The sequence below is a fragment of the Habropoda laboriosa genome, unplaced genomic scaffold, assembly GCF_001263275.1.
Source record: "Habropoda laboriosa isolate 0110345459 unplaced genomic scaffold, ASM126327v1 scaffold67, whole genome shotgun sequence".
NCBI classification, from domain to species: domain Eukaryota; kingdom Metazoa; phylum Arthropoda; class Insecta; order Hymenoptera; family Apidae; genus Habropoda; species Habropoda laboriosa.
In genome coordinates this window covers 23985-51150 of record NW_017100242.1, presented here as the reverse complement: position 1 = coordinate 51150, position 27166 = coordinate 23985, and the positions used below count along the sequence as shown (strand labels likewise).

The 27166-nt window shown below is 34.6% G+C and overlaps 6 protein-coding genes across 6 annotated transcripts in view; 3 read left to right on the top strand and 3 right to left on the bottom strand.

Annotated features, from left to right (window-relative positions):
* LOC108572087 (supervillin-like) overlaps nt 1–3304 on the bottom strand; it is a 10456-nt gene extending 7152 nt beyond the window's left edge. The window contains exons 1-7 of the mRNA XM_017934278.1: nt 3113–3304; nt 2575–2760; nt 2232–2393; nt 2060–2148; nt 1863–1989; nt 1546–1783; nt 62–1462 (exon numbers count right to left, since the gene is read on the bottom strand). Of these exons, the coding sequence (XP_017789767.1) occupies nt 62–1462; nt 1546–1783; nt 1863–1989; nt 2060–2148; nt 2232–2393; nt 2575–2758 (2201 nt within the window). The 5' untranslated portion in view covers nt 2759–2760; nt 3113–3304. The remainder of the gene's footprint in view (nt 1–61; nt 1463–1545; nt 1784–1862; nt 1990–2059; nt 2149–2231; nt 2394–2574; nt 2761–3112) is intronic.
* A 592-nt stretch (nt 3305–3896) lies between these two features.
* Nucleotides 3897–8724, top strand: LOC108572013 (protein virilizer). The gene is made up of 5 exons (XM_017934193.1): nt 3897–3971; nt 4053–4165; nt 4259–4622; nt 4704–8349; nt 8432–8724. Exons 1-5 carry the CDS (start codon nt 3918–3920, stop codon nt 8722–8724), a joined length of 4470 nt encoding a protein of 1489 aa, XP_017789682.1. The 5' UTR covers nt 3897–3917.
* A 198-nt stretch (nt 8725–8922) lies between these two features.
* LOC108571887 (pentatricopeptide repeat-containing protein 1, mitochondrial) lies at nt 8923–11119 on the bottom strand. Its single transcript, XM_017934045.1, has 3 exons — nt 9508–11119; nt 9129–9434; nt 8923–9045 (listed from the first exon to the last, which is right to left on the bottom strand). The coding sequence occupies exons 1-3, from the start codon at nt 10948–10950 to the stop codon at nt 8923–8925; spliced, it is 1872 nt and encodes a 623-aa protein (XP_017789534.1). The 5' UTR covers nt 10951–11119.
* A 329-nt stretch (nt 11120–11448) lies between these two features.
* LOC108572083 (nucleoprotein TPR) lies at nt 11449–19847 on the top strand. The gene is made up of 12 exons (XM_017934271.1): nt 11449–11795; nt 12155–12317; nt 12386–14352; nt 14432–14956; nt 15040–15512; nt 15589–16035; nt 16127–18121; nt 18203–18613; nt 18683–19048; nt 19127–19316; nt 19384–19656; nt 19735–19847. The coding sequence occupies exons 1-12, from the start codon at nt 11624–11626 to the stop codon at nt 19845–19847; spliced, it is 7095 nt and encodes a 2364-aa protein (XP_017789760.1). The 5' UTR covers nt 11449–11623.
* Nucleotides 19848–22001: 2154 nt separating this feature from the next.
* LOC108572068 (platelet-derived growth factor subunit A-like) lies at nt 22002–22502 on the bottom strand. The gene has a single exon (XM_017934255.1). The coding sequence runs from the start codon at nt 22500–22502 to the stop codon at nt 22002–22004; it is 501 nt and encodes a 166-aa protein (XP_017789744.1).
* A 3907-nt stretch (nt 22503–26409) lies between these two features.
* Nucleotides 26410–26915, top strand: LOC108572066 (vascular endothelial growth factor A-A-like). Its single transcript, XM_017934252.1, has 2 exons — nt 26410–26484; nt 26579–26915. The coding sequence occupies exons 1-2, from the start codon at nt 26417–26419 to the stop codon at nt 26913–26915; spliced, it is 405 nt and encodes a 134-aa protein (XP_017789741.1). The 5' UTR covers nt 26410–26416.
* The last annotated feature ends 251 nt before the right edge of the window (nt 26916–27166 follow it).

Here is a 27166-nt window from a genome sequence, read left to right as displayed (position 1 = left end):
TTTTAAATAATATTACTCTAATTCTCTAAAATTATATATTTATAAATCTTGTCTTACATACCTGTATTGTGTGTCAGAAGGAACAGTAGAAGTATTGGCACTCTCATCACTCAGAGAAAGGTTTGTTTTTAAATAGACGCTATCGGTTGTTAATTTCGCTTGCGTATTTTCTTCCGATGTATCGTTCACAGATATTAATTCAAGAGATCTTCGTTTGTTAAGTACACCAATGAATTCAATAGGAATGCTGGAGGGTTGCATATGACCCACAGATTGAGCTCTTTTTCGCAAAAATAAATCTGCTGGCTCAGCAGATATATCATCACTAATGATTGTTTGACGGACTCGCAATTCGTTGTCTCTATTGCCAGATTGCTTTAATATAGGTCGTACAGGATCATTTTCCAACGCTCCACTTGTTCTACTTTGTAAAGCACGATTTCTAAGCATTGACAATTTTTTTGGTGACGTTAATTCTGTTTCGTAATTACATTCATCCTGTGAGTTTTTCCGAGTACATTTTAGAATAGTTTTTTTCGGTTTATCGTCGTGTTCATCTGATTCAGTGCTTGACTTTTTCTTCAGTATTGGTCGTGGTTCTAAAGATGGTGGATCGCTACCAAATGATTCTTCCCTACTGTGCTTTTTCTTTAAGATTGGCCTCACTTCGGAACTGTCTAGTATTTCGGGACCACTCACACTTGTTGCATCCATTGTAATGGTCACATGATGATTAACGCTAGTTGTTCGTAGGCTATTTGTAGACTTTCTTTTAAGTATACCCTGCGGTTCTAAAGAACCAACCTGGCGATCCTCCCTATCATCTTCTCTAGATGATTTTCTCTTTAATATGGAAGTAGGCTGAGGATCTGGACTCTGAACCCTTTTGATAATTTCGTCCAGAGATGATCGCCTTTGATTCTTTAATATTGGCCTGAATTCAGAATATGTATTATCGGTAGATGAAATGTCGGGTGAACAACTACGCCGCCGAAGTATTTCACTTTCATCCAAACTACTACGTTTCTTTAAAATGCCATGTCTTTTATGCGTCGGTTCCATTACAGACGGTGAAAATGTCACAGGTAAAACTGTATGGCCCACAGAATTCGATAAATTTTGACCTGTATCACTATCAGATATCTTATGTTTGAGAATTGAAACTGGTGTATGTTGATGATTTAAAGGTCCTTCTTGAGAGTGTTCATCATTTGCCTTTTTTAAAATAGAACTTTTTCTTGGTGATGATTGCAATGCACGCGCATTACTTGTATTACTTTCTGTAGTAGTAGAAGAATTTCCTTGGCATGTTGTATTAGATAAATGGTTCTCCAACCGTGGTCCATAATTTGTCGATAGATTTACGTGCGACGCAAGTCTTTCTACGCGTTCTATCGCAGATTTTGTTAATGCTGTTAATGCATCAACTCTTCGCGAAACTTCTGAATCACTATGTCCGCCGCTACTATGAAGGAAAATTGTACAATAGTTCCATATTTAATGTGGAAAAAATAAAAGAATAAATTATAAAAAAAAAAAAATTACCTAGTAGTTCGTTGTATATTTGAATGTTTAGTATTAACAGGAAAGTTAACAGAAGGCAATGTATAAGTTTTTGAATAATTTTCTTTAACTTTTGAGGAAGCCACTTTTGACTCAAGAGATTTTTTACTTAAATTAGTTGTTGTTTGATGTTGATTACTAGAATTTGAAGTAGATATTGCATCAGATATGTGACCTTGTTTATTTGATTGTCTTCTGGTTTGTCTAATATTACATTCAGCTAAAATACATACGAAATTTTTAGTAAAATAAATAACATGAAATTATAATGTAGGTAATTATGTTACTGAATTACTTACATTGATTGGAACGATCTCCTGTTGTTTCCATATTTAGTGACCGATTTAAATATGATTTTCGCTTATAGCTTTTATCCCTTTCTCGTACAGAATTTATAATACTACTATTACTTGATATTGAATGTTCCTGTATGTAATGTTACATGTAATTTTTTATATTAATACATGTGTTCTATACATTAAATGTTATTACTTACATCTTTAACTGATAAACTAGTACTAGGTTGAAGACCCAAAGGTGTAGAAGTTTCAGACATACCTAATCTCCTTGATAACACTGTTCCACCTGTGTAAATGGAATACATAGTATAAATTACAAATTAAAAATATTAAATATTACTGAAAATATTACCTTAAAATGATACTTACCATTAGGTGATTGTAAAATTGAAGCAGCACGTAATCTAGAAGCTTTAGTTTCACGAATTGGTGCTGTTTTATACAATGCAAGATTCTTGCTACTCTCTTTATTTTCTGATCTTGAAATCAACCGACTATTCTTTTCCAACATGGAGCTACGACTTTTATTCTCTATTGCAAAAACATTGACAATTACTTGTATCAGATTGAAGTACAAAGCAAATATTCTAAAGATTTATGTATTTTTTAGCAATTGTTTTATACCAATGATAGATATTTAAATTGATGTATATAGAATTTAATAAGAGGTTTAAAAATATTTTAGATATTTTCTATTATTTAAAATACTTACTATTCACAGTACAGGATGTTATATTCTTTTTAATTGGACATTCTGAATTTTGCTGATTATGATGCACTTCATTATAATGAGAACAAACATTTTGATTCTCATATCGTGTGGAATTATTTTGTGTTCCATTTGAAGAACTTTCTTCACTGGTTGCCATTAAAACTGTGGCTCCAGCAGCTACCATTCCTAAAAACAAATATGTATCACATCTGACATTTTTAAACATGTTTCTCATTATCACTTAATTATACATACATAGACATATTTTCGTAAACGTTTTAACAGTAATTCATTTATTCCTCATGAATTTAGAACATATGCATACATGGTATTGAATCTAAAAATAATGTTAACAAAAGTTTTCACCTGTTTTAAAACTGAAATTCAATCGTACATATTGTTACAAAATATAATACGAAAGATCCTAATGCAAACGGTATCGTTATGTTTGTTAATTTTTAATAACAATGTTCAAGATGTTTACAATGTCCTAATGTCGTACAATATGAATTATAGCAAAAACTCTCCTCACACTTACTGATCTAATATAACTTTTGTTTCATTGCAGCCGTATCACAATTTAAAACAAATTTACAAATAATCAAGAACGCAACCAGTGACGCAGATCAGTTATGTCGTTATCACAGCTATTCAATAAGTACTACTTATAAAATACATATAAAAAGCACCCTTTAAAATCGGGTAAATGTATAAAATGCGTAAAATTTAAGTTCTATCGCGGACAAAAATTTACAACGGAAAGAAAAATTTATTCGCAAGGAAGATTGCACAGGTATTAGTCATTACAATTTCTCTCATAACGAAGTAGAACGAATAAAACCGAAGGTAGGTATTAGACGGAACCAGATGGCGTTACTTGAATTAAATAAATATATATCATTATAAAAAGGATGAAAAATAACACGTATAGCTTAATATAAAGGATCAAAATTTTTTTTAAATTAAATATTTTTAACTTCATCTTACTGTTACACTTTTTCTTATCCTTCATTTAATACAAGAACAAATATTTCTTTAATATAAGTTCAAAATTGATATTGAAGTTATGTATACAAACATTGTATCAATGATGTACTGAAAGTAATTTCATTTTTAAAATAATATTTAACTGTAGTGTAAAATATGTTATGAGTATTGACGTTCTATCTATGATTAAGTGTTAATATTTAAGTAAAATGTGGTCTTAGTGTGTAATCATTGAAGAAAACAATATTAAATGCTTGAAATATTTATTTTTTATGAAACAAAACAATGTCAACATAATTCTAATTTTTTATAGGAAGATGCTATTTCAAAGTATTCTATATTGAAATAAATAAAACATGGACAATACAGAATTGTTATTCTTTGATACATTTTCACATGACATTTCTGAGGTAAGTGTAAGGTTATTTTATTTGTTTTTTCAATGGAACAACAATATGTACAACAACTTTCATTTTGTTTATTCATTTTAGGAACTTAATTTAGATTTAGTACAATTTCCAAAACCAGTTTATATCAGTGAAGTTAGAATTATCCCATTAGGTGCTAGAGTACAAGCAGACTTTCCTGGAGGTGTTCGCTTAGGGTATTTAAATACTTTGTTATAATTGTTTTACATGTTTGAATACAAAAATTACTTTTTCCCATGTAAAATATTCATTCATTTTTTCAATTTTAGAGCAACAAACCCATCTCAATTTGAAATTGAATTTTTTGTAAATGATTTAAGTAAACCTGGTGCCTCTACATTCGAATCTCTTGGAGAGTTGGAATATAAACAAAATATTCACATTCAATTAGAATGTGAGAGAAAACAAATACCAACAGATGGATTGGTATTAAGAGGCTGGTATACTACCATTACATTAGCAGTATATGGAACATTAACAAAATCTTTGAATAACCCACAAGAAGTTGTCAGTTCAGCTGCTGGTTCTTCAGCTTGTGTAAGTGGACTGGAAGAAGCTGTAGAAAATACTACTCAAATTTCAGAACAGCAGTCTGAGTGGTACTATGAAAATCAAGCACAAACAAATTCAAATGTAAGTTTTTTTTATTGAAATATAAGTTTATACAATTTACTGTTAATTAATAATTTAAAAATATTTGCATGGAATTGATAGGAAACATGTGTAGCAGCAACACCTCCACCTCCTATACAACCAATTCAAATAGTAGAATCATCAAGAAATTCAACCTCAGATACTGGAAAGACAGAAGTGGGACATTGGGAAGAAGATGCAACAAATAGTACTTTAAAATCTACAAAACGTCCTTCTTCACCACCCTCTGAATCTTTAGTGTCCTTAAGTCCTGAATCTATATCAGCTGAAGAGGAAGAAGGAGAACAAGATGGAGGTGAACAAGAAACAGGAGAGCCATTTGAGCCTATATTATCTGATGAAGATATAATGACAGATGATATACCACCTACTACAGAGTATGAGTGCGAAAATGTACAGTTAAATGATATTTATTCTTTAACTCCCCCTGATCTGCTGGAGTTAGAAGAATCAATGAATGTTACTGAAGAATACCATATTAGTAAGGAAATGCTGGACAAGATACATGAAATATTTCAGTCTTTATCAAAATCAGTTTTACATTTTAATAATGCATCAGGTCAAGAAAAAGAAACATTTGTTCACAATTGTGAATCTTTATGCGCGATACTTAGTCCTTTTCACTTGAGTAACACGGATTTTAATGATTTGACTAATATTGTGAATGCTGGTTTAGATATGGATCTTGCTCGTGCTCAACCACAACCAGTTTACAAAGTTCGTCATGTCAAAGTGGGTGTACGATTAGCAGAAACGTTATGTAAACTTCCACAAGGTCCAGATATATTATTAAAAGTAGATGCACCTTATAAATTATTAGCATTGTGCATGCGCGAAAATGTAGCACTTCCCGTGAAGCTTTCTGCACTTCGAACGTTGGATGCTGCATTGATAAGTCCAATAATTGTTCAAGAGTTTCTTAAATCAAAGAGCAATCTGTATAAAAATGCTTTAATGATGTTGGACACAGCAAAACTAGCAAGATTGAAGTATGCTTTAAGTTCATTACTACGAAAAGTACACACATATGAATTTCTTGACGAAATGAAAGAACTTGATGAATTGGCTATTACTGAATTAACAAATACATATATATGTTCACCTACATTAATGGCTCAACCAAAACGTCAACTGCCAGCTGGTGCTCAAATGGAATTTGAACGAGAACATAATCGAAATCCTCGATGTCATTTAATAGCATATTTTGAACATCATAAATTGTTGTATCATATTCTATTTGCACTTACTTCTCCAAAATCGGATATAAATTTGATTAAAGCTACACGCCGTTTCCTTTTACGTCTTTCCGATACAAAAGAAGGTTTATTATATTTACTAAAAGAACCGGAAGTTACCAAATTAATTCTGAAAGCTTTAAAATGTGAATTGCCTGGAGCAGGATCGGTTTTAGCTTGGCGACTTCAAGTTGTACAATGTCTATTACGTTTAAAATATCAATCTTCTGATTGGATGGCTTTAAAAAAACTTCATTCTTTCTTAATATTTCCTGAAGGTTTACAAGCTATAATAACAGTTCTTCCTACAGGAGAATTTATTGATATTTTAATTCCTTATCTTTCTGATCCAAATCTCTGTGAATTTTCTGCGGAAATTATATCAGCAACAATTCGTTATTCTGATCGAATAGAAGTATTTCAAAATCGTGCTGCAATTATTTTAGAAAAGTCACGAATTCAAGCTGTATTAAAAGATATTACATTGTATTTAACTACAGCTGCACAACCATCTCATTGGAATTACGGAGATGTTTCTCCACTTGTTGCGTGTATTAGAAAAAGTGCAGACAAAGCTGCATCACTTCCAGGACAATTAATTACAGCATGTAGAATTTTATATTATCTTGTTTTTCCTTCGAATAATGACGTGGATCCAATGGAACCTTACATTGAATTAAAGTATAGAAATGCATTGACTCAATTATTTGCTGCTGATGGTTTAACAGCTCTTATTGCAGTTATGGCAAATATATCGGAATTTTATGAACAGCCATTTTTGCATCGTGCTGCTTTAACAGGTAGAAGGGGTTTAGCTTTAGTTGCATTACTTCTTCCATGTGTAAGATTAACAAGGGCATTATTAGAACGTCTTGTAAAATGCATGGCTACGGATTTCAAAGATTTGACAGCTGTAGTACCACTACTTGGTGTTTATTCATTAGTTGAAGCCATTCCTCCCATTCGAATTGTTCAAACTTTATCTGAAGAAATAGTAGGAACTCTTTTAGTATTTACACAGGCTGTGGACTCAGATGGATCAGGAAATGTAGCAAAATCATTGTGGACACAAATGTTAGGTGAAGTTCTCAAGATGGTTTCTCTAAGCCCATGTAACTTTATACCTGGCTTAAAACTTCTAACTAGATTGCTACCACCTGTTTTGACTTTGAAAGAAACAATGACTGAAGATGCTATTCGAGTTCTAGGTCTTAGAAAATTATGGTCAGCTCACTTGCAGGCTCAAGCTAATAATTTAACTGAAACGTTGCGATTACTTTGTGCTAGTTGGAATAAGGATTTATTAGTTCTTCTTTCAAAAGTATGTAAGCAATTAAGTGATTTAGCAGCTCCTACAGCATTACTTGTAGGCAGATGTTTATTAGATGGTATAATAGCTGCCACGCCACTAGAAAATAATGTTTTAATTCTTGCTTTACTTAGTGAACTTACAAGGCATGCACCTATGAAAGCTACTTTGTTAACATTAACTAGTCCTGCATCTAGAGCACAAGTTAAATCTGATCAAAAGTATCCACCTGTTATTGAAATGATGTGTATAGCGCTTAAAAATACAAACGAAATTAGAATGCAATATGAAATTCTTGATATCTTTGAAACATTGTGTGATTGTACACTAAGTCTTATGCAAGAAGATACTACTGAACCCTTTGAAAAAAGACTTACACATTCAGTACCAAGTAAAGAACCACTTTTATCTATTCTGGCTGCATTAATTGATATATTGGCAACTAGTACAAAATTTGAGCCAGAGATACTACAAAGTACACTTCGCATACTATTATCTCTTATTAGTCATAATTATGGTTTATATCATGTGAAAAGTTGTTTAGAAAATAATCCTGATGCATTACGATCGTTATTAGAACATATTTCTGCCTTAGAAGATCCAGAAGCTCAATCTGTTGTGGATTTAACTATAATATTTTTAGAAAATTTAATTGCCTCTGAATCACAAGGAAGATCTTTATATCTACGTGTACAACAACTAGCAGCTCTAATATTATGGGACAAGAATGACCATCCTTTGGAAAAGATAAAAAATGCACAAGAATTACTTGAAATTTTTAAATCTGCTGAAGATAAGGAAGAAAAGGAACCTATTCCAGAAATGTTAGAACCATTATTACCAACTCCTGAAGCTTTATTAAATCAGTTTTCTCAGCGTTGCTTAGGAACCCCAGACCTTACTTCTAAACGTCCGAAAAAATTTACATTTATGTCTCCAAATCAAGCGTCAAATGAAAATACAGTGGACTTATTAACGCTTGCAGCTGAACTGCTTCCAGCTGATTTTAATTTATTAACAGAAGCTCAAAATTTGTGTTCTAAAACACCACCTGATGATGCAACTCAACCATTACAATCAAAAACTCAAACTGATGATCAAGAAACTAGAGATGTTCAGAAACAATCAACATCTCCCGTTTCTAAAGTGAAACAACCATTTGGTAAGTTGCATATATTTATTGTATGTTAATCAAATATTATCAAAAATTAATAATAATACGATTAAAAAATCTTTCCTTACAGTTACGCCCATGCGGGGTCGAACACAATTTACCAGTTCTTTAAGAGGTGGTCCAGTGGTAGGAAGTGTAGGTAGAGGAGCGGATCCGTTTAGATCAAGACCACCAAACACTTCACGGCCACCATCTCTTCACGTAGATGATTTTGTAGCATTAGAAACATGTGGAGCACAACCAACTGGACCTACAGGTTATAATAAACTTAGTATTCGCGGAACGTGTCCCTCACGCACAATCAACACAGGAACCAGAAGCCGCCCTTGGACACAAGAAACTCGACCTCCTTATCTTCGCTAGTTTGGTTAATTTAGAAAAAATTAATGCTCATTAATAATCTGATTTCCTACTTACAATGCAGTTAAGGATTTCATAATAATAAATTCAATGTGAAAGTAACTTTTATATGAGGTTCATATTTTATAAAGAAGAGGGATATATCTAATTTACGTAATTTAATTTAATTTTTTTGTTTTCTGCCAAAATTAAAGAGGAAACTTATTTTGGTCCTTTAATCATAGTTTCATATTTTTGTAACTTCTCCTTCCAATTTTCAAACTTTATTTTAAATTTGTTATAATCTTTCCTGATTGCATTCATTTTCCTGTAATTGTATTCACCCTAGAATAATAATAAATATCAAAATAGATCATTAAAAGTTATACATGTTCTAAAATTACATTTAAGATAATTTATACATATACCCCATCTGTAGTCCATTCTAATAACAGCCCATCAAATTTTTCTAACATAGCTAATATTTTTGCTGTTGATTTAATTCGATGTTTTAATACATAATCCATTAAATATAATATATAGTTGAAATGTTTATGATAACATGCATTGAATAATAATTTTTCTAAAATTGTATTATCTGGTGCATAACCAATGGTTTCCATTTGTTGTAAAAGTTCTATCCCATCTTTATGCCTTATACATCCAAGAGCTAATGCCTCAAATGTATAAATATTTGGCGTAAAATGATGCATTTGAATTAGATTAAGAACAGCCTGTATTAAAATATAAAGAAATAACAGTATTGAAAGATTATGAATATTTAATTCAACTCCTATAATTACTTACTTTGGCATCTTCATATCGTTTCCTCTGACTTCTTCTTTTAATAAGTATATTAAAGAAGATTAGGTCAGGTTGAAAATGATTTCCTTCAATATATTTAAGAAGATATTTTTCTGCTTCATTTGTAGATGGAAGTAAATCCAAAAGTAATGTGTATGTTTTTATATTAGGTTCTACACCATTATCTTTCATTTGTTTTAATATTTGTTCAATTCCACCAAATAAAATTAACCGATTTTCACATAATATATCATTTAGATTTTGAAACTGTGTTTCTTCAACAACATCATCTAAATTACTGTCATTTGATATTATAGATTTATTTTTCCTTAGTATAGGAATAAGTGAAGTACTCAATACTGGAGGAGAACTTAATAAGTCTGGTCTTGTTACTTCACTGAGTTGGACTTGAGTTTCCTTTAACTCTGGTATTAAAATATCATTTACTTTTAAGTCACCCAGCTTTGTTTCTCTTATTGCTCTTAAGAGAAGATTATAATGTAGTATGTTTGGTTTTATTTTAGTTGCCCTCATTTTATGCCACAACATCAAAGTAAGTTTTAATCCATTTTCCTTATCAGAAATTGCTGCATGAAATAAAACAGCAATTATACCTGGTGTACAAATTCCTTTATCTTTTGCTTCATCTGCTATTTCAAAAGCAGTTAAAATTTGTTTATGCCGACTATAAGCCTTAATAAGAGTTGTATAATGAAGCTTGTTTAACTCTATTTTTCTTTCATACAAATATTCACGTATATATGTCAAACATTGTAATGCTTTTTCTGTATCAGTTGTTTCAGAACAAGCATTAATTAGACTAGTGTATATACTTGGAGAAGTAAATAAACCTCTTTGCTTCATTTTTCTAAATAATGTAAAACATTGTTTTACATCACCTTGCTTTGCATATGCAGAAATTAAAAGCTTGTACATATATGAAGTAGGTTTTTCTCTATTCTCTTTCATTAAATCCAGTACATTTAATGCCAACTGTAAATCTTTATTAATTATATGAGATTTAATGAGTTGACAGTATTCATCAGAGGTGTATCTTTGCCATTTTGGAATATTTATATAGTCTGCAATTTTCTCTTCTTCTTGTTCAGCTTCATCCATTTTAATTCTCTCATATCTATCATACGAAATATCTCCAAATATATTGGCATCTTTTGTATTTGCCTTTGTACTAAACTTTTTGCTGCAAATTGATAAATATGACACTTTACTTTGAACATTTAAATCATTTCTTCTGTTACATCTATTTTTTCTGGAACACAATATACTAGATAAATGTATTTCATCATGTTTTGTACAATTAATGTGGTGATACGCGTTCCGTACGTGTAAATATTGTTTGACTTGTTTGATGTAATGATATTGATAATGCGTATAACCTATAAGACTCTTAATATATACAAAACCGTGTCTGTTTAAGGAGAACATATTTAATATGTTAGTTAATCTTTATTAACTCAGTAAATATAACTTTCTTCATATAAATTTACGTGACTTTTAATATAGAACATCTCCTTTTCCCGTTAGGTACTATTTTGTATCTTAATTTCAATGGTGGTTTCAATGGTTGCTATCTTCAAACTAAGTATCACCTAAACTATAAACATTATTTTTTAAAAGTGAATTACGTAAAACTGTAAGAATATATATTATTAGAATTAATATGACTTTGTTTAGTAAAAACTGTTATTTAAGACCGGGAAATTATGATATAAATTAATTACTATGAAAAAAGGAAAAGAAATTTGAAATAAAAACGTTATAGCATATACTAAAAAATTCGAACCGAAAAAATTACATACATTTATTTAAGTTTATTATTTACATAAAAAATAGTAAATATATCAATTATTTAGTGATCGATGCCACATAATTACAAAATGGCACACTAGCGCTAAATACGGCTGATCACAACGTTGGAGTTAGTAGTGATCCGCGTCAGTTCCACAAAGGCCATAGTGATTTGTAAGGAAGAGGGAATATACGTTGAATGTTTGATCAAATGTGCCTTCGATTGAGCCCAATTATTCACAAAGTACGAATTCACAATTAAAAGAAGGATTTGTTTAATTTATAAGCAAACACAAACGACCCAAACAAAATGGAAAAAACAGAAGAGAACGAACACAATGTGTTGCGAGAAGCTTTAAGTGAAGAAGAATTGATGCAAATTCCAGAAGGACTTGCTAAAAAATTAAACGTTTATTTCAATGAAAAATTCGAACAATATATTACCGCAAAAGCAGTTTTTGAAACTAATAGAAAAAATTTCGGTAAGTCCGAATTGAATTTTACATTTTTTGTTACAGTAACGATCGCCCGGTTTATTTACATGGAGGAGTTAACCTCTCTATGGGGACATACCGCATAGATTGAATAGTTTACATCGATTGTTTTGTTAAACATATATATGATATTTCAGTGTAAAAATACTTATATCTAGTTTTGTTTAATTGTTGTATACATTGCAAATTTTTATTTGGGTAATATTGCTAAAATTAAGTTATTAATGAAAAGAAATTTAATTTTTTAATATTTTGTTAATTATAAGGATAATTTGCTGGTATTATTTTCCTGCACAATATGCAATATGTTATAACAAAAATGCTGCATTTGATTTTTAATATTTCAGATCAAACTTTAGACAAGTTACAAAAAGATTTGGTAGAGGAAAAATCAAATTTTGAAGAATACAAAGGAAAATTTGAATTGGCAGAAAAATATACTACTGAGTTACAAAGTAGTTTAGAGCAAGCTAAAAGTGAAATACAAAAACTACAAGAGACTGTTAAAAGGTATTTTTTATATAATAACACTAATATACATAAATAACAATATTCTAATTTTAAATTTAATATTACAGATTAGAAAAAGAAAATGCTGACTTACGTAGACACAGAGATACAGTTGTGGATGAAAGGGATGCTCTGCAATTACAGGTTGAACGAAGAGATACAGAAATGGAAAGAATGCATACTGAATTATCTTCTTTGGGAACTCAATTGCAAAATGCTGTTGCTGCAAAATGTCAAGCACTAACAGAAACAGAGGAAATTCGCAGTCGCGATATGACTCTTGAATTCAAGGAAAAACGATTAGAGCAAGAGAGGGCTCTTCTTTCTCAGCAAATGGCAGGTCTTGAAGAAGAATTAGCAAAAAGAATGTCAGAATTACAAGCAACAAGAGCAGAGGCTTCTTCTCGAGCTCTTTTAACAGATACCCGTTTGACACAACGCGACGAAGAATTACGCATTGCTAACGAGGCTACAGCACAATTGCGAGAGTCTTACACATCCCTTCAACGACGTTGCGACGAACTTGCTCAGAAACTAGAAGAACAACGTACACATGAAATTTCTATGCATGCTTCTTATCGAGAAGAAATTGGCGCCCAAACCAGATTAGCAGATCTTTATAAAGGAATGGCTGATGAGGCAAACGCAAAAGCTGAGGAATTTAGTAACGCGGTTAAAGAACTTCAGGAATTACTAGAACATGCTACTCAACAATATGGAACTCTAGAAACAACGCATACTCAACTTCATTTGCAGCATAAACAAGAGTTAGAAGAGAAGGAGCAAAAGATAGATGAACTTTCAAAAGAATTAAATCACGCTAATGAATTGCTTAAGAATATTAAACAAGAAAGATTAGATCAAGCTGTTGAACAACTTGCACCTACAGCGGCCATAGCTAGTCGGGTTCTTAGAAAAGGCTTGAGTCTTACACAGATTTATACACAATTAGTTGAAGTGATAAACGAATTAACTTCGGAACGCGAGGAAAACGAACGCCTAAAATCTCAAATGGATGTCATTTTACGTGAATTGGAAGAAAAAGCTCCTGTCTTGCAACAACAACGTGAAGATTATGAAACTGCAGTGACCAATATTGCAACATTGACATCAAGATTAGATGAACTTTTAGCAGAAAACCATAAGTTGCAAGAAACGGCAGATGAAGCAAATCGCATTGCTAAACATCATACTAAGGAAAATCTAAGGTTAAAAACGGAATTGTCCGATTTAGCTAGACAGGTGTGTTTCCTTCTGAAAGAAGTCCAGGAGAGTAGAAGTGGTTCAGCTGTTAATACTAGTGAATTTTCAAATTCAATGGACATGGATAATCTCGCTTCATCCGAAATTATTAGTAAAAAGCTTGTCACTTTTAAAGACATTGAAGAATTACAAGAAAATAATCAAAAGTTATTGTCAATAGTTCGTACATTATCATCGAGACAAGAAGAAATTGAAAGAGCAACAGATGAAATAAATTCTGGTGAAATGAAAGAGAAATTAGATAGGTATCTTGAGCAACTAGAAGATATGCAAGCTGCTCAAGATAGACAAGCAAAGATGTTAGATGGTCTCCTACGACAACGAGATATGTATAAAAATATGTATCAGCAATGTTTAAAACAGACAAATGTATCAGAAAAGAAAGACATTTCCATTACTCCAGAAGAAGAAGCCAAGGAAGTTGATGGAGTGAAATCTGTTGCAGATGAAGTGTCTGCAAACACTCAACATGATGTTAACAGAGAAAAGGACTTGCAAAAACAATTAATAGAAAGTGAAGCTAAATTAAAGCAAGTTACAGACGAATATGACACGTATCGAAAAGAAAGAACAGCGCATGAACGTATGCTAGGTGAGGAAGTGGAAAGACTTAGGAAAGAGGCAGAGGCTAGTTCGGCCCGATGTTGCAGATTAAAAGCACAATTAGATTCAGCTAATGATAGGTTCAATCTTCTACAAGCAAATGTTGCTTCTTATAAGTCTCAAATAAAAGTCCTTGAAGAAAAATGCTTTAATTACAACGTGACCATTGGTATTGTATATTTATTACAATTAGATATTGTACATTAATAAAAAGTACTATGTAATTATTGAATTGTTTTGTTTTACAGGCAAACACGAACAGAGTTTAATGATTTTAAAGGATGAAGCTTTAGCAGCTCAAACAAAATTATCCCGAGCTGAAGTACAATTAGAAAACTTACGCCAAGAAAGACAACTTTTACGAGATTCTGAAGGACGCCTTTTGAAGGAACGTGAAATATATCAGAGAGAACGTCAAACACAAGCCTTATTACGAGCAGATGTAGAGTCTATTAAAGCAAGTTTGGAGCGTGTTCAAGCTGAGGGTCAATTACGTGCTGAACAACGTTTAGATGATGCTACAAGAGAATGTGCTGCTTTAAGGCGCCGATTGCAAGAGGAACAGGATCGATTCAGAGAATTATCTACCCATTTAGAAAGACAATTGACTACAACTCAAGAACGATTGACGGAGGAGCGCAATATAACTGAACAAATTCGCGCAGAGCTTGAGAATGCTCGTCAATCTGATACTCAAAATACACAGCGCATAGAAGAACTTAACACTAAATTAAGACAAGCTGTTACCCATTCAATATCGAAACCTTTCACTGGTACGGGTACGATATAGTTAAATTTTTTAGGAATTAGTTAGAAGTGATTATAAATAAAATTCTGTGCCTATTTAAACTTACAGGTGATGAACATCTCGTAAAGAGATTAAAAGAACTTGAGATGCAACTGGGAACAACACAAGCAGAAGCAAAATCTTTGTCAGAGCAACTAAAAGCTGCACGGCAGCAAGGTCAACAATACTGCGATATAGCGGAAAGCGCGGAAGCGCAATTAAGAGAGTTATCAACGCAACATAATAAATGCAAAGAGGAATTAGAAACTGCTTTAAAAGAAGCACGTGTAGAAGTAATGTCACTTCAAAAGAGAATTCAGGAATTAGTAGAAGAATTAGCAAAAGTTTCTAATGGTCGACAAGAAACTGATTCAGAATTAAGAGAAAAATTAGCTGACGCAGAAAGAAAGCTTGAAGAGTTAGACGAAGTTAAGGGTGAATTAGAAATTGTAAAAAGTGATTTGCAAAGTGCTTCAATAACGGCCAAAGAAGCCGAAGAGAAGTATGCTAGAGAAATGGTATTGCATTCATCAGATCTACAGGTAAATATAACCATTTACTTTGTACAAGTAATGAGGTGGATAGTATAACAATTTAATGTTTATCGTTGTATTATAGATATTAGCAAAACTAAAAGAAGATGCACAAGCGGTAGAACAAAAAGTAGCAAACTTAACTCAAGAAAGAAATACAGCTGTAGAAGCTTTAGAACTTGAGAGAGTAGCTTGTCGCGAAAGGGAGAAGAAATTATTCGACGAAATTCAGGAAATGCAACAAAGAATAGACGATTTGGATGCACAAAATGCTATTTTACACAATCAAATACAAGAATTAAGTGATAAAACTGCAATCATGCATAGTCAACAATCGAAGATAACTGAACAGGAAAGTCCTGACACTAGTTTAGAAGCTATGAATCGTAGTTTCAGCGGACTTGAAGATGATTCTAAATCTGCCGAGCAGTTATTAAGAGTAATGAAATATTTAAGACGCGAAAAAGACTTAGCTGTAGCGAAATTCGATGTTTTAAGAGCGGAGAATCTTAGATTGAAATCACAAGTGGAGGTTAGCATCAAGTTTCATTATTGAAAATTTCGTTTATCAAACTTTCTAGTACTATATAATTGTTAATGCTCTTTTTCTTACATTTATATAGGTTATAGAGAAGAGACTAAAAGAAACAGAAGCTGCTCTTTATTCAGAAAGAGAGAAGTCAGAGATCGATGTAGTAACAACATCTAAACATGCGGAGCTATTACGAAAAGTTGAAACTTTGAATGCCATTACAGATTCTAATAGAATTTTAAGAGAGGAAAGGGATAGTTTAAGTACAAAGGTTTCAGAGCTTACCGCGAAAGTTGCAGCACTTTCCGAGGAAGTGGTACCACTTCGAGACACATCGCGAGATCTACAAGCAAAAACTGAAGCTTTATTACAGGAGAATACAAGTCTCAAAGGAGAAGCAACTAGATGGAGACAGAGAGCCAATGCATTGGTAGAGAGGGCTAACAAGGCAAGTCCAGAGGACTGGCGCAGACTACAAACCGAACGTGAAAATCTTAGTAAACTGCTCACATCTGAACGTGAAACACACGCTAAACGCACAGAAGAGTTGAATCAACTAAAGACGGAGAAAGCAAAATTAGAAGAGCAACTAGTACAACTGCAAAAGCAAGTGCAAGCGCAAGGAGAGGAAGTCCAAAAAGTTTCTGAAGAAGCGCGTAAATTAGGTCAAGATTTGAACGAAGCTCTCGCGGATTCTACCTCTAAAGCTAAAGACTTAGCAACATTGAAAAAGGAACTTAGCGAAAAAGAAGCAGTTTTGAATGACATCAAGAATAAAGAAATTCAGATAAGAAAAATAGCGAAGAAATACAAGACTCAATTTGAAGAACTCGCGAAAACGGTCGAGGAAGAAAAGAGTAGATCTGAGGAGTCTCGATTATCTGCTGGTACTTCAGGAAATGAAGATACTACTCATGTGTCCCAGGAACGTGAAGATCAATTACGGGAAGAAGGTCGACAAGAATTGCGTCAGGCTAATTTAGAATTAACATCGAAGATTGATGAACTGTCTCGTCAAATAATAGTAGTACAAAACGAAGCAGAAACGTTAAAGAAAGAAATCGACACTATGAATAAGACAAGCGTTGAGAAAGAGGAGCGTGCTAAACAGGTATTAAAAGGTGCAAGAACTAAAATAATGCAATTAAGCGAATCGAAGAAGATTTGCGAAAAGGAATTACTAGACTTAAAAGCAAAGCTCGAAGCGGGTACTGCTGAATCAGATACCGCTGAACATGATGCTAGACTTGTAGCGCTTAAATCACAAATGGAAGGTAGAATTTCTCGTCTGGAACACGAAAAGGCAGAAATTCAGGCAGAAAAAGAAACTCTTGTACAAAGAGTCACTCAGTTACAACGGCAGTTGGCTGGTGTTAGTGGCGTTAGTGCTACTACTGAACCACCGACAGCTAATATTAAACCAATGTCCGCTCGCGCTGAAACTCCATTAGCTAGTATTCGTCCTATGAGTGTAGTGGTGCAATCTAGAACAGCAGCCGTTTTACCTACAACTGCTAGTGCACCAGTAATGGTTGCGCCTCATCAGCAACAACAGCCACAACAGCAAGTGGTGCATACTACCGAAACGAGTTCCCCAACTAGTAGTCTTCCAGATTTTCAACCTGCTAGCACTAGCAGCAGTTCGTCGCAGACAGCACCGAGTACTTTACGACAACTCGTCGTACAACCACAGTTAAGTGAATCGGCGGAGTCAACGCAAAGAGAAGATCCAGAGAGCGCAGAAACGCTCAGTGTACAACAACAGCAATGTCAGCAACAACAACAGCAACAGCAACAGACTGTGGCATTAGTCAGTCCAAGAGTGGAACAACAACAGCAACAACAACAAGCCGCAGCTAGCGATCAACAACAAACTGTAGCTAGCAGTTCTACTCAGTCAGTAAGCACATCTCAAGCTTCGACAGGGCATAAACGTCCTAGAGCTCTTGATTCGACAGCGTCGGGATCCGGGATTGTGGAAGGAGTAGATCATAGACAGGAGCAAGTACTTAGCCCTAAAGCTAAACGAACTAGACAAGAAATGCCGTCTACCGCTAGCGCAAGTGCTTCAGAGGTCGAGTACCAGGTGAATTTAAATAGTGAGAAAAGAAAACGTAATAAACGGTAAATATATATTTAACGGATAATATATTTATCCGATTTTCAGGTACCGACATCAAGTCAACGGGATCAAGATGAGGAAGTAGAAGAAGGATGCGTTGTTGTAGTAGACTGTGATGAAGGTGAAGGAGGAGGTAACCATCAGGCGCAGGAAGAAGAAGAATTTGACAACGATCCATATGAGGAAATGGAAGAGGAGGAGGAAATGCCTTATGAGGTTGAGGTAGAAGTGGGGAGGGACAACAACGAAGTTGAGATCATAATGGGAGAAGATTCTACGAGTGTAGAAGTTCCTAGACAAGCTCAGGCAACAGTACCTACGAATCAACAACAGCAGCAATCTGAAGCGATCAGTAGCGCTGGACCAACGGGAGAACCACCTACGTCATTTGCAACTCGATCATCGCGTGGAATTGCGCCTATGCCTAGACAACAACAACAACAACATCTTCTTTTGGTATGCGATTTCCTTTATATAAACGAAGCTAGAAAGACAAAACATCTTCACTAATAAAATAAATTTTAGCCACAACAAGGATACGAGGATGGAGGCGACGATAGTATAGTACCAAGTACTCCGACTTTATTCGTACCACGTCGAGGAGATGGATTTGGAGAAGCTGTAAGTTCACCTCAAGTTCCACAAGGACGTTTTACTTTTGGAGATTCGTCAGCACCAACAACAGCATCATCAACTCCTTCGTTATCTACGCCTTCCGGATCAGCTGCCCGAACGATATTTGGATCATCCAGTTCCGGTGTAGCACAAGTAGTTCAAGAAAGCATGGACGACACGCGAATGGATCTCGCTCAATTAGAAGACGGTGGTACCGGTCGTAGTGTACCTACTACACCTTTACAAGTTTCACCAGCAGCTGATTTACCACCTTCGGTATAAAAATAATCAACCATATATTATATACTACTATGATACTTTTATCAGTTATTTGAGTAAATGATTTACTTGTAGACAAGCAGTGGACCATCTGAAGAACAGGAAACACCAGTTTCAGTTACACCGGTATCAGTAACAGGTACCACTGTCGGTGACACTAGCGAAGAGCCTGCAATACCCAGTATTCGTATACTCGGTGTCGACGATCAACAACATAATCAGACTGAAATAAACTCAGAATCTATCAGCACGACACCAACAGAAGGTGGTTATCATAAGCTGTATTAATATTAATAATAATTTCAAATAATCATATATGTACTTGCGCGTAGGTATGAGTTCAGAAAGTGAAAAACGTACAGAGGAGGCTGGACCTTTAGTTTCTGGAGATGATGATGCAGTGGATACTGGCGAAGGAACTGAAGAACCAGGAAGTGATATAGTGGAAGATGAAGTAGAAGAAAATCGTGAAGCAGCTAATGCTGCAGCTGCAGCAAATGGTACTAGAGGCTCTACGGCAAGGCGGTCATCAAGATCACCATTTAGAGCATCGCGTGGTAGTCGACCTACACCTATTGTATGGGAGAGTCAACCTGGTGGCAGAGGTAACTAATTTATCACAAGTGCTAAATTTTAAGATAAAAAAATGTACTTTCTTGATGAAAAAATCTTTTTTCTCGAAGGGCAAAGTATGATACGCGGTCACGCGGCAAGAGGAGCAAACAGTGAAACAGGAAGAGGACGTGGAACAAGAGGGCGACGAATGCGTTCCAAATATTCGTACGCGCGATTCTAAAACTAAATTGTTTTATATACGAAATTGTGGAAAAAATGCACATTGCTGTCTTTGTACACAGACGGTGTAAGAAACGTTGACTGTTAATATATCAACTTTCCAAATGAGAATATTTTTATTTAACGTTATAAATGATGATTTTGTTGTACAGATACATTTGTCATTGTGACATTTGTTATACCTAAACTTAGACAAAACTATCATATGATTCTTATAATGGCAGTGTATGTCTATCTTTCTAAAATCGAAACACTACAGAATTAAGAGTGTAATGCTTTTTTTTTTACATCTATTTGAATCACAAGTGACATTCCTTTATTTCAGACTTCTTTTCAGTTGTCAAAGTTGGGAAATTAAAATGGATACTATAGATAGCATTTAAGTTGCCCTATTTATTTACGTTTAGTAGTAATTTTTATGTAATCATTTCTCGAATTACATATTGCATTGAAAATATGTTTATGTAAAACATTTGTACAAGATATTCGACAGAAACGGTTTCAATCATTTATGCAATATCCATCATGAAAGTTTCATTAAAAATGTTTGACGCGTACAAGAAGTATTTTATTTTATACAAGTGTGTTGCATTTCATGTATTTTACAAATTTAGGTATAAATTTTACTACCTTTTCCATCAGTCGCATAAGTATACATTTTGAACATATATACATTTACATATATGTTCTAACTTCCAGTTATCAATAAATAGTATAAAATAAATATCTAAATTTTACGATACCTATTTGAATACAATCTTATTAGAATAAATAAATGGTACTTGTGTCTGTACCAGAAGATACGAAAAATGCAATATATTTTATACATCAGTCTCTTGTCTAGTTTAGCAGTATTTTGAAGTAGTATTATTAATACTCGTTCAATACTTAAATATCTTGTATTGTTTAAAAAAGTTATTCAGTAGAATTCCGATTATTCGGCACACTCGGGACCGAGGCAGTGCACCTATGAAGTGGTAATAACGAAAAAAATAATTTAGAAAACGACCATGGATCCAAGTTACGATACAGCTACATATATGTGTATACACAATACACATATTGTAAAACACATGAATTCAACTGTTTGGTATCGGTATCACTGTTGAATACATGTGACCGTGACTTCTTTGTTTGTGCGGAATATAATTCCCGGCGATTACCGAAGAATAGTCGGGGCAAATGTGCCGGTTCGTTAATGGGGTACCGGATAATCGGAACTCTACTGTATATGTTTTGCTAGAAATGAGTTATAAATATTGACGAATATACATACATATAAATACTGTAGCTACTACAATTAGTTAATAAATATTTGTTTTACTCATTTTTCAATTAAATTAAAATGAAATCTCGCAATATCATGATTTCGATGTTACTGCTACATAAATAAAACAATATCACAATAATGAATATTAAACTTTTTTTTTTTATAAAAGTTTCATAGTAATCTCTAAGATGCTAATACGCTTTGGCCCCTTTTATTGTTTTAATGCTATTAAAGATAATTATAAGATAAAGTATTAAATATGACTAGTTAAATGAATCATTTACTTCTTGTGGTCGATATTGCCGAAACCCTTTTCTTATTAAATTTCTAATCAAATTAATCATTATTCTACATATTGTTCTCGCTCAATGAAATACTTTAAATGCCTTAAACTTAGAATAATCCAAAATATAAACCCTGAAGTATTTTATCCATTTACTTTATAATTCCACTATGCCTATAAATAGATCATTAAATATTTCCAACTTCTAAGAATCCGCTCGTATGTTGTACATTGTTAAAGTTTCAACCTCAAAAGCTTCGTCGCAAAACAGCGTTGTCTATGTTGATTCCTCGTGAAACAGGTGTCCACCACCGATTCCGGGACATTTCGATGTTGTACAGTCACGTTGCTGGGCTTCATGCCAACTTTCTTTGCCCGTAGACATTACTTACGCTCACGCCTGAATGTTTCAGAACCGAGCCGGTATATTAAAGCCAAGAAAGATGACTACGCTAACTATTCTTAATTATTTTGATCTGTCTGCAGTCTTTTCTGTTCCTTTATAAGTACAATACTGTCATTTATAATTCGTGTAATTTATTATTGTCAAGAAAAATACTCGTTTGTAAAAACGAGCGAAAATCGTTCCTGATCGACTATCATCAAATAAGAGTCACTTTAGGCTGTTGGTGTTCTAACCGATAACGATCGTTGATCGTGGTAACTTCACAAGAACATTTACTATGTTGCTCAACCCTGATCCATTGTCTTCTCGTATTATTCGTCTCTAAGCTCCAGATCTCGATCTCGACCTCTTCGTAGTAAATTGCCGATAATACAGGTGAACAGCTCATATCCGGACTCATGCAGCATCCAGCATGTGCATCACATCTTTTCAATATAATGTAGACAGGCTGAACTGCACTTTCTCCAGGATTCTGGTGAACGTCCTGCATCAAGTCTTTCAAATTGTACGCGCGTGTTTGTGGTTCTTTGCAAACAAATTTCCTGGACGCCTCTACCGCGCGGGGTAAATGAATCTTCTTGATTATCCGATGATGATGTTCGCCGTTTACCGCCGCTGATAGGATCATATTGTCCAGAGTCAACGGGACGAGTATCATCAACTTCAATAGAGAAGATCTTAATGATCCACTTCTCATGCCTCGTTCCTGATAATTTATCCCTCGATTCTGACTGACAGAATTATAGTTATCACTAGGATTATCCTTGCACGCACAACTTCTACTGACTGAAAGTGACTTCAATTTCTTCAGGATCACAACGTGTAAATGCAAATCTCTTCAGCGTGGTAACTAGGGTGGACACGCTCGAGTTGTGTGTCTTTTGTAAGACAAATTACACGAACCCACCGACAAGGTAGTCGTATCAAGAGGCGTTCAACTGAGACTTTCCTGCTGCCAGAAGAGTATTTATACGTGGAAGAGCTTGCACACCATACTCCACGCAAGGTATACGCGCGTCAATAGAGATTCATGCACACGTAAAATCCGATAATCCTACGATTCTGCGGTAATTATTCACTTAAACAATTGTGAAATAATTCTAAATATCCTGATGCATAGGAATCGCCACGGTTTCTTCATTATACATCACATATTCCATCCTTGATCAGAACACGAAGTACCGGATACACTGATCTCGCGAGCCACAAAACTCGTATAACTTAATATAAGACAAGTAAATCGCGGTTCTATAAATATTCCAGAATTTCAGATGTTCCTCGAGCATAGATTGGCGCACAGTACTCTTATAATCCGCTACTCTCTCCGACATGTTTTGTCAGCGAGATCGACTAACCTTCTGATAAGAGGAGGAGCGCAATTTATATCAAAGTCGAACTTCGACTTTTAATCTATCGATGTACTACACGAAACATTGTATCTCTCGTGCATTAAACGTCTTGTTACATATATTTAGCACCCCCCTTTTATCGAGTAACAGAATGTCTATATTATTCCTCATAACTGGTTGAGCAATCGATAGTGTTTCTAGAAGTACAATGCTCTCCGCACGATTGTTGTAATCGAATCGGAAATAAGATTGTTACATTGAAATTTGCATAATTTTCATCGGTAAATCTATAGTGATAACTGAAGATCTCTTTGTACGCGTTCAACTTGACACACCTATTTATTTCCTCTCTTTTTCTTGAAATTGCAATTGACTCATAGTACTGTGATTCATTGAGACTCGGGTTCAATGAATGTTCGATAAATTGGGCACTGCTTTACACCGATGCTCTCGGTCCTCTTTCCGAAATCATTCGAGGCTTTTCTTTAAAAATTCTGAAATTTCAAGGAACATTAGCCTTCGTTACAGTTTCAGAGTTTTTCAGAAACGGTTACGGTAGAACGATGTTTTACGGTCGAATATTTGTAGCGAAGAAGCGGACAAAGTGAAATTATACTCCTGCAACGATCCCTTGAGACGTACGTTTTGTTTGTTAAACGATCCACAACGTGAGGTGCACTTGACTGTCTAAATATTTGTCTGTTGTTCAAGCTCTTTCGACGAATCTCAAAAACGGTCATTTATGTTTATTATCATTCTTTAAACATGCACCATATTTTTGTACTTTTCAGTTAGGAAAGTAACACCGAGAATATTTCAGATGATTATCAAAAGAAAACATCGGGGATATCCGTGATAAAAGTGTACTTCTCATTCCCGAATCACCGGTTAACTTCGTTACACTTTTTATTTTCTTATGTGTATTCCATTCGCAGATTTTTATACTAACTATAATCAGAGGGCACTATTCACGATACAAGTTTCCTCGTACTTTTCCATATGACGTTCCACTCTTACTCATTTTCATAAAATGATAGCCCTTTTAACGATTATTCATACTGCTCCACTTACACCAGTGTGGACTAGTACATTGACCTTCTAATTATTAATAAACTCACATGTGGATCTTGTTTGATAACGTAATAGCGGTTTTAATACCAGAGAACATCGGAACCGAATGTAGATAAAAAAAAAAGAGCACATTATTGTGCAATTATAGATTCCACTTCCACAAAGTTTTCATGGAATATTTGCTAAAATTAAGAATTTTTTTCATTTCCAAAAATAAATACGGAGAACATTCACTTTTTAATTGTAGATTCAGGTGAATCATCGACTGACCAGTTCTACATCAAGTTTGCCAGTGGTCACTCAGGTGAAATTCGTTTCTATCTTACGATTCGTCACACACTTAGTCGTGTCTTAATTTTCTCTCCTGTACCTCCGTATTTATAAACACACGCTTCCTTTACATCGTACGCTTCTTTTTCCAAATTTTTTTCCCGTCCAATAATTTCCATTCTATTTCTGTTCCATTTATCAGTTTCCTCATATGAAAAGGCATTTGCGAAAAACGCATTTTCCTTAAACACAACTTATGCATCTGTTACGACACCATAGTTCCTGTTACGAGACAGATTAATAGTAAAAATGTGCGTGAGGCATTACCTTAGCCAGTTACGGATTCATTTGACGTAACGGGGATATCCCTCACGGTGCAATACTCGACCACACTCTTTTGTAATTCTGCGCTCGTTCAGTCATACAGTTAATATTATTACTCCAGTGTGTATTTCCAGAATGTGCTTACTCATTTCTGCTATAAATAGAACGTACTGTTTAATTACTCCAACAGCAATATTAGTAATTTCCAGTCTTACTAAATACATTAATGAAACAGCTCTGATAGCTAAATCGAACGACGATATGAGTCACATCATTTGGGCTCGTATATGTACGAGTATCATTAACATCAAGATTACGCTTTAGAAAAGAAGAAAAAAAGGAGTGATTTCCCTTTAATAACGATGACGTCTATTAAGATTGACCATAATTTCAAGGTTGCCAAACGGTACACGTACGTTTGAAATTCCATTTACGGTTCATAGATTCACGATTTCGCATACCATTGAGTCAGTTCCACGAATAGCTGTTAACGGATATTCGTGTAGTCTTGAGTGTCGATTTAAGCAACCGATGTCCACTGTCACGTTTCACATAGGAAATTTACCGCGAGGGCGGACGTTCGATAAATGGTGACACATTAAATTGGCTCGTACTACTCAAGGCTTTTGTGAAAATAAAAAGAATGCTATGAATGAACCTTGTAATCAGACACTCCGCAGACGGTTGCAGTGCGCGATGACTCACTGCAACCTGTCGCATCATATAACACTGCAGGTCGGGGGAGATCCGTGGTACTTCATACCATGCCGTTCCACACAGTGGTTCATCCTGTATTGTCATCCGAATCTTTCAACATTCAGTTCTTCTTTCCCGTAAAAATAAAACACAAAAGTATCAACAAGTTATTGTGTACAAAAAAAAAACATGAAAAGTGGAAAAAGAAATATATATAAATTAGCTGGAAGTAATTTTTTATTCGTTTTTTTTTTTCAATTTCACTTGTTGAATCGAGGTCGCTACGTATTCAGAAAAATTGGCCCGAAGCAAGGAAATTCGAACAAGATGCATCGATGCACGAAAGAAGAGTGTCTTTGGAAAGCACGAAAGGGAGTATCAAGATGATGATAATTTGACGGATGACTGGTCGAAATTTGGCTGATTCAAAGTACGAAGTGGAGGGAGAGATTGGACGAAAGGAGAAAATGAGAGAAAGAGAAGACGATTGATGAGGAAAGGACGGCTAGTCACGCGACGTAACACGGTTCCAGTTCGAAAGGGAGGCAGAACCCACTAGTTGTAATTATAGTTATCTTCGCGATGTTCTCAGAACGCTTTGCTTCGAGTCCTCGTCGAGCTTACCAAGAAACAAGGGGGAGACGGTGCAAACCGCCATAGGACAGGACGAGACGATACAGTGAGAGGTAGATCAACGAAGAGAGACGATGAGAAATCGGAAAAAGAGGGGAGGCAGAGGGCATCAGGCCGAGGATGAAAGTTACATATATATAGAGGAAGAAAGAATTCAGATCGCAGTTCTCGTCCCTGGACAATTGCGAGTGATCTTAGAGGTGCGTGAAGATATTGGTCACTCGCCGACCAGATTGAACTGTGAAAGACAATTGAGGAAAAAAAAAAGATGAGAAGATTCATTTTACTGTTAATCTCTATTCATCTTGCATTTGCAACGAATGGCAGACATCACAGGTAAATTATTACATCATACGTGTATATAAATTGAAGTGTATGTTGGTCACGTGGCTTTGACAGATGTATTGAAGAGAATTGTTTCCAATTACAGAGACGGGGGTTTTCTGAATCACGTGCAACTGGTGCATGAATTTCGATGTTCGACGCCTCAACCGAGAGCTGTTCCAGTGGCAGATCTTTTAACCGTTGGTCCTACTCCCGACGAGATTTTCTATCCTGCTTCTACCGTTTTGACGCGTTGCGACGGAGCCGGATGCTGTCCGGATCCTAAACAAATTTGCGCACCCATCGGGACCAGAAACGTCAGCCTCGTTTTCATGGTGAAACACACGATCGATAGGCAACGTGACAGGCATCATGAAGTGATACACGCTTTGGAACATACGAAGTGTGGGTGTGTCGATAAGAAAATGATCAAGTTCGATTGATCATTTTTACGTTTGAGATTATCTTTTTGTTAAAACAATTACGAGATTACGTGAAGAATCTATATGTGTTGTTACGAGAATATTGTAAGTAGTTACTTAGGTATTAAAATACACCAAAATGATGTTTCTAATCGCGCGATTAAATGACATTATAAGTTTATCGTTAGCATAGATAAGACAAGTTCCTCGGTTAATCACTCTTCAGGATAATGTGACTGTGATATTTTTATAATATAAAGCGCTGTAAGATT